We start from the raw sequence: 13104 nt of genomic DNA on the forward strand, positions 1-13104 counted from the left end.
CGTTCCCCACTCTTAGAAGCCACTGCGCTAGCAAAGGAATGATTGGAGAGCCGGCGCCACGCCAAGCAGTTGCAGTTCGTTTCGCGAACTTCAAAACAGATGTCAGGATGGTGCATTCTGTGAGGTCATAGGCACCTCTCCCACTTTTAGAATAACAATTGTTCGCTGCCCTAAAGAGACCACAGTTGATATTTCAGGACGACGACTCGCGTAAGAACATCCGCATTATCCCCTGCCTGCCGGTTGGTGCTACTATGGGTAAACCCGAGGAATTCAATGTGAGAGCTTGGATTGGCGCCCCTTTCTGAGTCTGGTATTGCTACCAATTACTTGTCAGCACCTTGATTGATCAATTCCAGACATACTAATGTTATGGGTTTTGCAGGTTTCGAGGGCACTGAAATGCCAGGATTTTATCCTGATAGATTTCATTTACGTGCCAGTAAATCTACAGACACGAGGCTTGTGTATAAGGACACTTTCAAATACGGGATGATTGTAATTGAACTGACAGCGTAACATATAGGTAACATTGTCTGGCCATCCGTCCATACCTTACATCACAGCCTGCACGGTTGCTAAGTTACACTTCCGTCACATAGTTTGTTACATAACGCTATTTCCCTTACACAGATTATTGCATGAGCTCCAGAGCTTTAGACAGGTTTTACTTGATTGACCAATCTGGGCACATTTAATCCAATTCGATGTGTTACGCCCGAAATAACGGTACCATTTCAGTAGACTTAAGACGATTAGCGCAGAGATAACGTGGTGTACAAAATTTTGAGAAATTACTAAAAATGTATTAAAACATATGCTCGGGCTATACAACAAGTCCATCGGTATCGCTAGAGGACCAGCAGGTAGGATATAATATCAGTAACTTACGGCTGTAAATATAAAGTCAAATATTAGGCTTTTATTTATTTATTTATTTATTTATTTATTTATTTATTTATTTATTTATTTATTTATTTATTTATTTATTTATTTATTTATTTATTTATTTATTTATTTATTTATTTATTTATTTATTTATTTATTTATTTATTTATTTATTTATTTATTTATTTATTTATTTATTTATTTATTTATTTATTTATTTATTTATTTATTTATTTATTTATTTATTTATTTATTTATTTATTTATTTATTTATTTATTTATTTATTTATTTATTTATTTATTTATTCGGCACGACAATTAAAAATAAATTATTGTGGTTCAGGAAAGGGAAAGGTATAAATGTCTCCAGTACACGGAAATGCATAGGATAATGGATATGATTTTGGCTTAGAAGACGAGAGAGCGAGTACATATTGTTTGGTTGTTCCCCTCTTAGTAGCTTCTTACGACATGCCGGGGATACTCCACCCACAGGGATGATAAAGAGTTGTGTTAAATCGAAAGAAATATGTAGCATCATGATCAACGTCCAACAAAATGGTCGCTGATTTACCACACAATTGTATGGGTATAAATATTCGCAAGAAAAGATTCTGCTGCCTCCGATAACGCTACCGTGTGTTAGGGGCTTTGCTGTGCCCTGAACGAAATGCCACTCAAAGACAGCGCAAAACTTGTTTAAATCACGCCGCCATTTTCACCTACTGTATATAGAAGGCAGTGTAATAACGTGAGGAAGAAGATGACGAACTCCGGTTGTCTGGTTACCTACTGTATATAGAAGGCAGTGTAACAACGTGATGAAGAAGATTTCGAACTCCGGTTGTCTGGTTACCTACTGTATATAGAAGGCAGTGTAATACGTGAGGAGGAAGAAGATGACAAACAGTAGTTGCCTGATTACCTACCGTATATAGAAGGCAGTGTACGGTAATAACGTGAGGAAGAAGATGACGAACACTGGTCGCCTGGTTACTTACTGTATATAGAAGGCAGTGTAATACGTGAGGAGGAAGAAGATGACAAACACTGGTCGCCTGGTTACTTACTGTATATAGAAGGCAGTGTACGGTAATAACGTGAGGAAGAAGATGACGAACACTGGTCGCCTGGTTACTTACTGTATATAGAAGGCAGTGTAATACGTGAGGAGGAAGAAGATGACAAACAGTAGTTGCCTGGTTACCTACTGTATATAGAAGGCAGTGTACGGTAATAACGTGAGGAAGAAGATGACGAACACTGGTCGCCTGGTTACTTACTGTATATAGAAGGCAGTGTAATAACGTGAGGAAGAAGATGACGAACAGTAGTTGTCTGATTACCTACTGTATATAGAAGGCAGTGTACGGTAATAACGTGAGGAAGAAGATGACGAACAGTAGTTGTCTGATTACCTACTGTATATAGAAGGCAGTGTACGGTAATAACGTGAGGAAGAAGATGACGAACACTGGTCGCCTGGTTACTTACTGTATATAGAAGGCAGTGTAATACGTGAGGAGGAAGAAGATGACAAACAGTAGTTGCCTGATTACCTACCGTATATAGAAGGCAGTGTACGGTAATAACGTGAGGAAGAAGATGACGAACACTGGTCTCCTGGTTACTTACTGTATATAGAAGGCAGTGTAATACGTGAGGAGGAAGAAGATGACAAACACTGGTCGCCTGGTTACTTACTGTATATAGAAGGCAGTGTACGGTAATAACGTGAGGAAGAAGATGACGAACACTGGTCGCCTGGTTACTTACTGTATATAGAAGGCAGTGTAATACGTGAGGAGGAAGAAGATGACGAACAGTAGTTGTCTGATTACCTACTGTATATAGAAGGCAGTGTACGGTAATAACGTGAGGAAGAAGATGACGAACACTGGTTGCCTGGTTACTTACTGTATATAGAAGGCAGTGTAATAACGTGAGGAAGAAGATGACGAACACTGGTTGCCTGGTTACCTACTGTATATAGAAGGCAGTGTAATAACGTGAGGAAGAAGATGACGAACACTGTTGCCTGGTTATCTACTGTATATAGAAGGCAGTGTAATAACGTGAGGAAGAAGATGACGAACACTGGTTGCCTGGTTACCTACTGTATATAGAAGGCAGTGTAATAACGCGAGGAAGAAGATGACGAACATTGGTTGCCTGATTATTTACTGTATATAGAAGGCAGTGTAATAACGTGAGGAAGAAGATGACGAACACTGTTGCCTGGTTACCTACTGTATATAGAAGGCAGTGTAATAACGCGAGGAAGAAGATGACGAACATTGGTTGCCTGATTATTTACTGTATATAGAAGGCAGTGTAATAACGTGAGGAAGAAGATGACGAACACTGGTTGCCTGGTTACCTACTGTATATAGAAGGCAGTGTATTAACGTGAGGAAGAAGATGACGAACACCGGTTACCTACAGTATATAGAAGGCAGTGTATTAACGTGAGGAAGAAGATGACGAACTCCGGTTGTCTGGTTACCTACAGTATATAGAAGGCAGTGTAATAACGTGAGGAAGAAGATGACGAACACTGGTTGTCTGGTTACCTACTGTACAGTATATAGAAGGCAGTGTAATAACGTGAGGAAGAAGATGACGAACTCCGGTTGTCTGGTTACCTACAGTATATAGAAGGCAGTGTAATAACGTGAGGAAGAAGATGACGAACACTGGTTGTCTGGTTACCTACTGTACAGTATATAGAAGGCAGTGTAATAACGTGAGGAAGAAGATGACGAACACTGGTTGCCTGGTTACTTACTGTATATAGAAGGCAGTGTAATAACGTGAGGAAGAAGGTGACGAACACTGGTTGTCTGGTTACCTACAGTATATAGAAGGCAGTGTAATAACGTGAGGAAGAAGATGACGAACACTGGTTGCCTGGTTACCTACTGTATATAGAAGGCAGTGTATTAACGCGAGGAAGAAGATGACGAACACTGGTTGCCTGGTTACTTACAGTATATAGAAGGCAGTGTAATAACGTGAGGAAGAAGATGACGAACACTGGTTGCCTGGTTACCTACTGTATATAGAAGGCAGTGTATTAACGCGAGGAAGAAGATGACGAACACTGGTTGTCTGGTTACCTACAGTATATAGAAGGCAGTGTAATAACGTGAGGAAGAAGATGACGAACACTGGTTGTCTGGTTACCTACTGTACAGTATATAGAAGGCAGTGTAATAACGTGAGGAAGAAGATGACGAACTCCGGTTGTCTGGTTACCTACAGTATATAGAAGGCAGTGTAATAACGTGAGGAAGAAGATGACGAACACTGGTTGTCTGGTTACCTACTGTACAGTATATAGAAGGCAGTGTAATAACGTGAGGAAGAAGATGACGAACACTGGTTGCCTGGTTACTTACTGTATATAGAAGGCAGTGTAATAACGTGAGGAAGAAGGTGACGAACACTGGTTGTCTGGTTACCTACAGTATATAGAAGGCAGTGTAATAACGTGAGGAAGAAGATGACGAACACTGGTTGCCTGGTTACCTACTGTATATAGAAGGCAGTGTATTAACGCGAGGAAGAAGATGACGAACACTGGTTGCCTGGTTACTTACAGTATATAGAAGGCAGTGTAATAACGTGAGGAAGAAGATGACGAACACTGGTTGCCTGATTACCACGGTGTCGGTTTTCTGTCCACGCAAAATTGGTGACACTAATTCCAGATACACCGTCAGCCCCAAAATATGTCTGTTAAAGTCGTACATGCTTCAAGGTAGAAACAGTAAATAAAAATGAAAAAAGGAAATACGTAACTTACAAGCAGTATATTTTAGTTAGATATTTATGAGTAATTCAAGATAGGGAAGCCAGTTATTCAGTCGATTTTATCTGTGGTAACAGCCAATACAGCGCGTCTAAATAACTGCAGTAGTCGTGGAAGTGGTCGTAAAGGGAATAAATTATATTCCCCTCACGCAGAAATCTTGATAGAGGAGTATGAGAAAGGCAATTGCTGTCATGGTGTTTTCTCGAAGATATGCTGAGAGAGAGTTCCTGCATTGACATGAAAATGTATCTCTCCCGGGGGTTTAGGGATGTCTAAACTTGCGCAATCATACCTAAACCAACTTTCTGGCTATCCATACTTAGCCGCATACCACACCCTCCTATGCGGCGGGAAAGAGCACTTGTACGGAAGTACAAAATACTACAGAATAATCTTCACCTCCCTGTTCAAGCAGACATCCCAACCATCAGTAAAGGAAGGCTTCGCTCTTGTCACCCACCCCTGGAAACTGCAAGGGTGTTAGTTGACAACGGGTTTAACATTAATGACTGCTAGAGACAGGCATGGCAGATTAATGCTACGACGGAAGATGCCGTGGATATCGCCCAAGCCCCCTGGCTTTGAATTGCCACGCAAGATCTGCTCGCTTCTTACCAGAATAAGAACCAACATTGGCAGGTGCACAAGTGGAAGAAGATAACTTCTCCAAGTTGTGTTTGTGCGGATGAAAATGAGATTGTTCACCATGTAGCTCAGGAATGTCCTCTGAGAGCTTTCCCTGGCGATCCAACAGAGTTCCTTGTTATGACGGAAAGATAACGTGACTTCCTGAACGCAAGAAGCTCTACGTTATATAAGCCATATGGACTTATCTTTGTAGTACTCTGATCTTTATTTTGTATTATGGTCTTATAATTTATATTTACTTATGTGTATATACCATACGATAAATAAATAAATAATGAATAAATAAATAAATAAATAAAAATAAATAAATAAATAAATAAATAATCAATAGACTACATTCGTGGCCTGGATATTAGTTTGTGATTTTATTATAAGATTCATGTAATATTAATTTTTTAGTGATGTAGCCATACGATAAGTAAATAAATAAATAAATAAATAAAAGAACAGTCTAATATGTTAAAGAGAAGTTTATATGGAAATGAGAGATCACTAGTCATTCTCATCTTAGATAACTGTTAAGGCTAACATTTCCTTCTAAATCACAAAATGGAACCTCCTTGTAAATATAACCAGCTCTTAATCCGATAATGCATTCTAAAGATTAAACCTACCGTATTCCAAAGGCGGCCCTCTGCAATTGCTAGACTATACTATTTCCGGCTTTCGTGACTTTCGTAATGTGTAGAAGTTTAACTTCGGACTCGTAGTTAGCGCCGAAATGTTGTTAATATTCACTGACATTTCTACAGCATGTATAGCGGACATCTTCAGAATGAATAATAAGTTATTCATATTCCTTCCTTCGTTCTTCATTTATTTCTGGGATTCATTCGCGTAGGAAAATGTATGTTCAGAAATAAGATGCAAATCGAACTCCCCGAAGAAAACGTCCATCACACATTAAAATCCACAGTTCTAGCCCTTCGGGCAAGCAACTCAATGTTTAAAATATCCTAGGGATATGAGCTACGAATTAGCTAAATAAAATATAATAAAGCATGAGAATATATTATTTATTCCTAAAATTACAATCCTTTCCTTAATCATCGTTATCCGGTCGCTTAGATTAGCAATTTGCCGTTTTCTGCCACTACGAGCGCTAATGTGAGTCAATGCAGAGTTTCACTTAAGCCCTTATTCAGTGTGAACAATTCTCAAAAAATCAAAAAATGCCTGAGGGTATTAAACCAAGGAACACATTACAGAAATGATTATGTAAATAAGTTACTTTAGCTAGGATATGAATCGAAAAAGAAACGAGAATAGAAACAAACGATTTTAGGCCGGAAGTGATCCTCGAATATTTTTTTAGTTTGATAGAACTATCCAGGACCCACAATTTGAAACCTATCCGGGCCCTTTATCCCTTCAACTTTCGGTACAATTGAGGAAATGGCTCAATATTATATTTTTTGTAGTATGGGGACCCCTACTTAGTTTGCTAATGTTCCCAGCATTAAAAATTCGAACAGATTCAACACCTGTGAAAATTGCTCTAGAGTCCTCTTGATTTAGTCACACTACTTATTATTTCTGTGTTGTAATACACTTTTTTTTCATTACAGATTTCCAGAAACTGGAACGAGAAGCGCGTATATGCCGGAAGCTGCAGCACCCAAATATTGGTAAGTATTAGCCACTTGCTATTATGGTCATTGACCCAAAAAAATAAGCATTTTTCTTAACTCAAAATCCAAAAACGATATGTATGGATCGATGAATGAATCCATGTTCCTGAAAGAATTTTTAAATTCCATGTGAGAAATATTTTAGAAAATATTTTGTGATATCTGAATAAACTATTGCCGGCTCCGCGGTGTATTGTAGCATTCCTGCCTCTTTACCGGAGATCCCGGGTTCCATTCCCTGCCCGGTCAGGGATTTTTATTTGGATCTGAGGGCTGTTTCGAGTTATACTCAGCGTACGTCATTACAGTTGAGGAGCTTTCTGACAGTGAGATGGCGGTCTCGGTTTAGAAAGCCCAAAAAACAAAAATGGTCGCCAGGATTCGTCGTGCTGACCACACGACCTCATATTCTGCAGGCCTTCGAGCTGAGCAGCGGTCGCTTGGTAGGCCATGACCCTTCGGGGCTGTTGCGCCATGGGGTTTGGTTTGGGTAAATAAACTATTTTCAGAAAGTATTGTGTCCACTGGACATAATACGTAGGTCGAGTCATAAGTCATGGCAACTTTTTTTTCTCGCAAACGGGAGACAACACGAAAAATCTATGATATGCATTTGGAAACGTACGGTATGTACTTACGTATGATGCCACTAGATGGTGTATGTAAAGCACAGTGTAGGTCTAAGCATGCCCCCAAGTTCAGTGTGTGAGTGAGAGCGTCACAAAATGGAAGTCAACAAGCAGAAGCAACGATCGTTCTCTGCGGCAGAAATGCATGCCAATGCCATGCAGAGCTGTGGCAAGCATTAGGTGTGCATGGACAAAGACGTACCGCGGGTAACGCACAGTGGAAGCCTTGGGTGATTATTTCGAAGTTATGTAACGAGTGGAGACCTGTCCTTTGACGTAGTCTTGAGTATTTGCTGTATATACCATAATCAAACAATGTTTACAAAATGGCATGTGTTCTGTCACTTTCCTACGAGAATCTCCTGAAGTCAGAATTTGCCTTCAGGCATTACGCGTAAGTACATGCACTATATTTCCAAATGCATATCTTAGATTTTCCGTGTTGTCTCCTGTTCGCGAGAAAAAAAAATAGTTGCCATGACTTATGACTGACACTAGTATTTATTGTGAGTATTCACAGGGTTTGTATCTACATGGTATGAGAACTGTATTTTGATAATAACTAAACTGATAAAATATTATGTCTTATCTCATGGTGTACGAACTAAAGCACCGTGGTGCATCTTGTTTGCTGATGATATTGTTTTATGTAGCACCAATAGGATAGAATTGAAAGAGAGGCTGGAAGGAATGAGAAAATCCTTAGAAGGCTTAAAAATTAATAGAAAGATAACCGAATACCTGTGTCTCGAAGGTGAGGGAATGAATTGTTAGAGATGGATGGTACATGCTTGAAAACAGGGGATAGTTTCAAATATGTAGGATCTTTTGTGTCTAAGGATGGCAACTTAAACACGGATATTAACCACAGAGTGCAGTGTGACAAAAGACTTGGCATAAGTATAAAAGGAAAAGTCTACAAGACAGCATTGAGGCCAGCCATGTTGTATGGTACTGCAGAGACTTGGGCAATAACAAAGGCACAATGTAATAAATTAGATGTTTCAGAGATGAAGATGCTAAGGTGGACGAGTGGTGTCACTAGAATGGACCGCATCAAAAATGAGAGGAACAGTTAAAGTGACAGAAGTATCTAAGAAAGTACAGGAGAGAAGACTGCTCTAGTATGGACACATTATGCGAAGGGGTGAAAGCTATAGTAGGGCCCACGAGAGTTGAAGTCTGACAGGTGAGCGGCGAAAGCTGTAACTACGAAGTACGCTGCGTTGTCATAGTTACCTCCATTTGCAGCCTACCACCCTTTCATACAGGCTGAGTGTTTAATAAAACATGTAGGCCTAGGCCTAATACAATTCGTTTACCTTAACCGGTTCCTAAGCTCGTGTTAATAATTCCAGCATTTAAGACAGAACACGACATTATCGATATATATAAAAGATTTCATAATCACTAACAAAATCATCAGTTTCTGACAATAACCTCAACAAATGCACATGTTAATCACAGAATATAACAACACTACCCACATTGATAGTTTTTTATTATTTAACTCCGATTGTTAACGGTACCTGTACAATTAAAAAATAATCTACGGTATAATAAACACAATAGGAAGACGATACTTCATCGAGAAAAGAAATCAGTCAGAATATGAATGACAAAAGTGACTGAGAGCAAGCCAACCCACGTGGTGATAGCGTCCTAAAATGTTGCAACTCTGTTATCGTTGCCATAGCAACAGGCCATTTTCGAGCAGCGATAGTCAACTTTTTCTCGCCGGTGGCGCTACGCGTCAGACTTCAACTCTCGTGGGCCCTACTTTATGTAGGGAGGTGAGTGATGGATATGACTGTGGATGGGACTAGAAATAGGGGGAGACCAAGGAAGAGGTGGACAGACAATGCACGAGAAGATCTGAAGGAGAAGAATTTAGGGGAAGATAATGTGTGGGATAGGATAAGATGGGAAAGACTTGCCAGAAACTTAGACTCCGCTTATAGCGGGAGAAGAAGAAGAAGAAGAAGAAGAAGAAGAAGAAGTATTATTATTGTTGTTTTGCCCATCAGTCCAAAGACTTGTTTGATGCAGCCCTCCATTCCACCCTATCCCCTGCTAATATTTTCATTTTTACCTAACTACTACATCCTACATGTACTCTAGTCTGTTTGGTCTACACTTGCCGCTTTTACCGTGTACAAATCCGTTATCAGCTAACTGAACATATCCTAGGTGTCTAGAGATATGTCCTATCATTCTATCTCTTCTTCTGGTCAAATTTTGTCAAATTTATCTCCCTCTCACCAATTCGATTCAGTATCTCTCCATTCGTGGTACCCATCTTGCCTTCAGCATTGTTCTCTAATACCACATTTCAAAAGCTTCTGTTCTCCTTCTTTCTGAGATGGTTATCGTCCATGTTTCTCTTCCACACAGTGCCACGCTGCAGACGAAAGTCTTCAAAAACGTCTTTCTAATTCATATATCAATGTTCGAAGTGAGAACATTTCTTTTTTTGAGAGAGATCTTCCTTGCTTGCACTTTATGTCCTCCTTACTTCCGCCATCGTTAGCTATTCTACTACTCAAATGACAATATTCATCTACTTCCTTCAAGACTTAATTTCCTAATCTATATTCCTGAAAGTATTTTTAAATTCCAGGTGAGAAATATTTTCGAATGTATTTTGTGATGTCTAAATAAATTATTGCCGGCCCTATTGTGTAGGGTAGCATTTCTGCCTCTTAACCGGAGGTCCCGGGTTCGATTCCCGGTCCTCACTTCATTCGACCACATTCCATTATTTTTCTTTTGAATGTATTTATTTCCATCTTGTAGTTAATAATTTACAGTACAATAATTTTAAACGATCAAGTATTTGAAAATCTACTGTGTGAATTGAAGTATGTTGAAATATGTTGAAAGTTTAGTAAGTCTATGTCTGCTGCTTCGTGAGAAAAGTATACGTAGAAATCATAATAAATTTTAAGATGTTTAAAAAAGTCGTTTATAGGGACGTACATGCATCATCAATCAGTAATATTTTGTAATATTTTGGGTTGAGCAAATACCACTTGGTGTGTATGTGACTGTTCACTGTTTTATGTTGGATATTGTTGGAGATTGGGAGCCTCAATCTAACAATCTAACATGTATTTTTTGTGTCCAGTGGAAGCAGAACTCTTTCACGTATCTTTACTAACACTGTGTGATTAAGACTCGCAGAGTGGTTCGTTCGTCCACGGAACTCTTGCTGATACGCCACAGCTTTTGTCGTGGTACGTAACCAATCGATCGTTGCGAAAGATTTCTCTGCCGCTTTGGGATACCTGTTGCTGCCATGACAAATGATCTTGAGGGTTCTACCACACGGTGCGCCACCTGTCGACTAGTTAACAATGACTTACCTACTGTTGATATAGCTGACGCCTCTATTAATGAGGGATGTTAAACATAAACTTACACTATATACTGTACTTACATTCATGCATTATGTCAGAACCATAGAGTTAGTAAATAATACACTAGAGCAGGGCCTCTCAGTGCATGCACTGTGCATGGTGCAAAAGACGACTTCGCTTGGTTGACCAGAGTGCAGACCCCCCACTCCTCGATTAGGAGCAATAGCGCTGTCTCTTGTCTTCCCCACGCCTGTCTCGCTCGTTCCGCCTGTCTCCCTCTTCCTCACGTGCTCCGCAGCGCTCCACATCCGAGCCGAGCTTAGCCGAGTAGCCCAGAGACGAAGCGTTGGTCCGAGGCGAACCGAGCGGGACCGATACACAGTGCACGGAGCTCTTGCGCCTCGATTTGCACGCGTGAGACTTTGGGCGTTTGAGAGGCCCTGCACTAGAGGTAGCAGCGGCGCCACCGTCTACGAGAGAATCGCTGTAGCGAGCGGAGCATGTTGAAATCTCAGTTGTTTGGCACAAAGCTCACTCCGCTGTACTCAGTAAGGGACTCTTAAAAATAATGTGGATATTGAAACGGTTTAAAATTCTTACAAGTAAACATTCTCAGAGACTACATTAATTTCAGTCTTCAGTCCAAAGAATCTCATTCACGCCGACAGGGAAACAAACCGCGAAGTCAGCGCAAGTAGGCCAAACCACATGGCGATAAGTGTCACACAAATTATTATTTTATTCGCACGAAGAGCAATTTTAAATAAACATACCTGTGAAATGATACGCCATTGCCCTTTATGAACCTCCCTGTGTAGCCATAAGCTGCTCAAGAGATTGACATTTTCCTTAATTTATCGAGAAACTCCAGTAGTGATAGTGCCAAACAATCCAGCTTTTCCCAAACAGCGCGCTCGTTCAACTTCGCACGCGACTGCAGCTATTGTATTATTTACTAACTCTATGGTCAGAACGACACCATACTGATGAGACTTTGAGAGAGTAGACATGTAAAAATAAATGTTTATTTGTGTGTCCCTTAGGCCCTTAACACACGAGCGTTTTTTGTCGTCGTTATCGACTGCAAAAAAACGCATCTTTGTGGCTGGCTCAACCACTTCTGCAGTTCATTATGGCCACATTTTGTGGCCGAGCAAGCGACAAAATGTGGTCCGGTCAGCTTCACCGCTGGGACAGTCGGCAAGTGAAACTTCGGTCATTCTCATTTACAATGGATTCTGAAGAGGAGGCTGTAGCCTACTTCTTTTACTCATGCGAAGAAGCAGAAAAAGAAGGAAAACGCGGACAATGTGGTTACATCCAGTAGTAGAAGTCTGGCAACAATTGGGGCAGTTTCCTGCTTTATATATCATGAACTCTGCAATTATCCGGATAAGTTTTTCCGGTTCTTCAGAATGTCAAAAATGTCTTTCGATGAACTACTACAGGAAATAGGGCCTATTATTTCACGGACAGATACTGTGATGAGGAAGGCTATGTCGTCAGAAGAAAGACTCGCAATAATTATTAAACATTTTGTAAATAAATATATATCATTTTTCTCCTTCGAGCTTAAGTTCTGGCAGTTACTGTGAAAGACTTCCCAGATCTTCTCCCATGCTCTGACCTTCTCAACTCGGTTGCTGTATGTATCACTAGCATAGTTCCATATAGCGGGTTCGGTTTGAATCTCGGCAATGAACGTATCTGTATCAAACGACTCTATCACGAATACTGCCAGCGGGAACTTGTCGCCAGGATGTCGCCCGTGTGTAAAGGAATGCGCTGCAGTCGGCAAGTGGTTCGCATGTGATCGAGAAAGCGCTCGTGTGTAAGGGCCCTTACAGACTCAAAAAGTACTGGACCAATTTCGCTGAAAATTTCGCAATTTGTTCTTATTACTTCTGAGAGTGTTAACTAACGATAAGTGGTTTGAAGGAAATCCGATCGTTAGTTCGGCTTAGCGGGTGAGAAGGGGTGAAAAAGATAATAGGGGAAAGTGAGCAATCCGCAAGACAAATCTGATCAGCGGGTTGCACAACCAGCAGTGTGAGAAGATTATGATCGGTTTCTTAAAGCTAATCGTAATCATTCTTCTTTTTCTTCTGTTTCTTCTTCTATGTATATACAAT

General features: G+C 40.2%; 1 protein-coding gene across 10 annotated transcripts in view; it reads left to right on the forward strand.

Moving 5' to 3' along the window:
* CaMKII (Calcium/calmodulin-dependent protein kinase II) overlaps positions 1-13104 on the forward strand; it is a 1009248-nt gene that overhangs the window by 494002 nt on the left and 502142 nt on the right. For all 10 annotated transcript variants that reach the window (XM_067154892.2, XM_067154895.2, XM_067154898.2 and 7 more), the window contains exon 3: positions 6922-6981. In XM_067154892.2, the coding sequence (XP_067010993.1) occupies positions 6922-6981 (60 nt within the window). The remainder of the gene's footprint in view (positions 1-6921; positions 6982-13104) is intronic.

The sequence above is a fragment of the Anabrus simplex genome, chromosome 10 (genome assembly GCF_040414725.1).
Source record: "Anabrus simplex isolate iqAnaSimp1 chromosome 10, ASM4041472v1, whole genome shotgun sequence".
NCBI classification, from domain to species: Eukaryota; Metazoa; Arthropoda; class Insecta; order Orthoptera; family Tettigoniidae; genus Anabrus; species Anabrus simplex.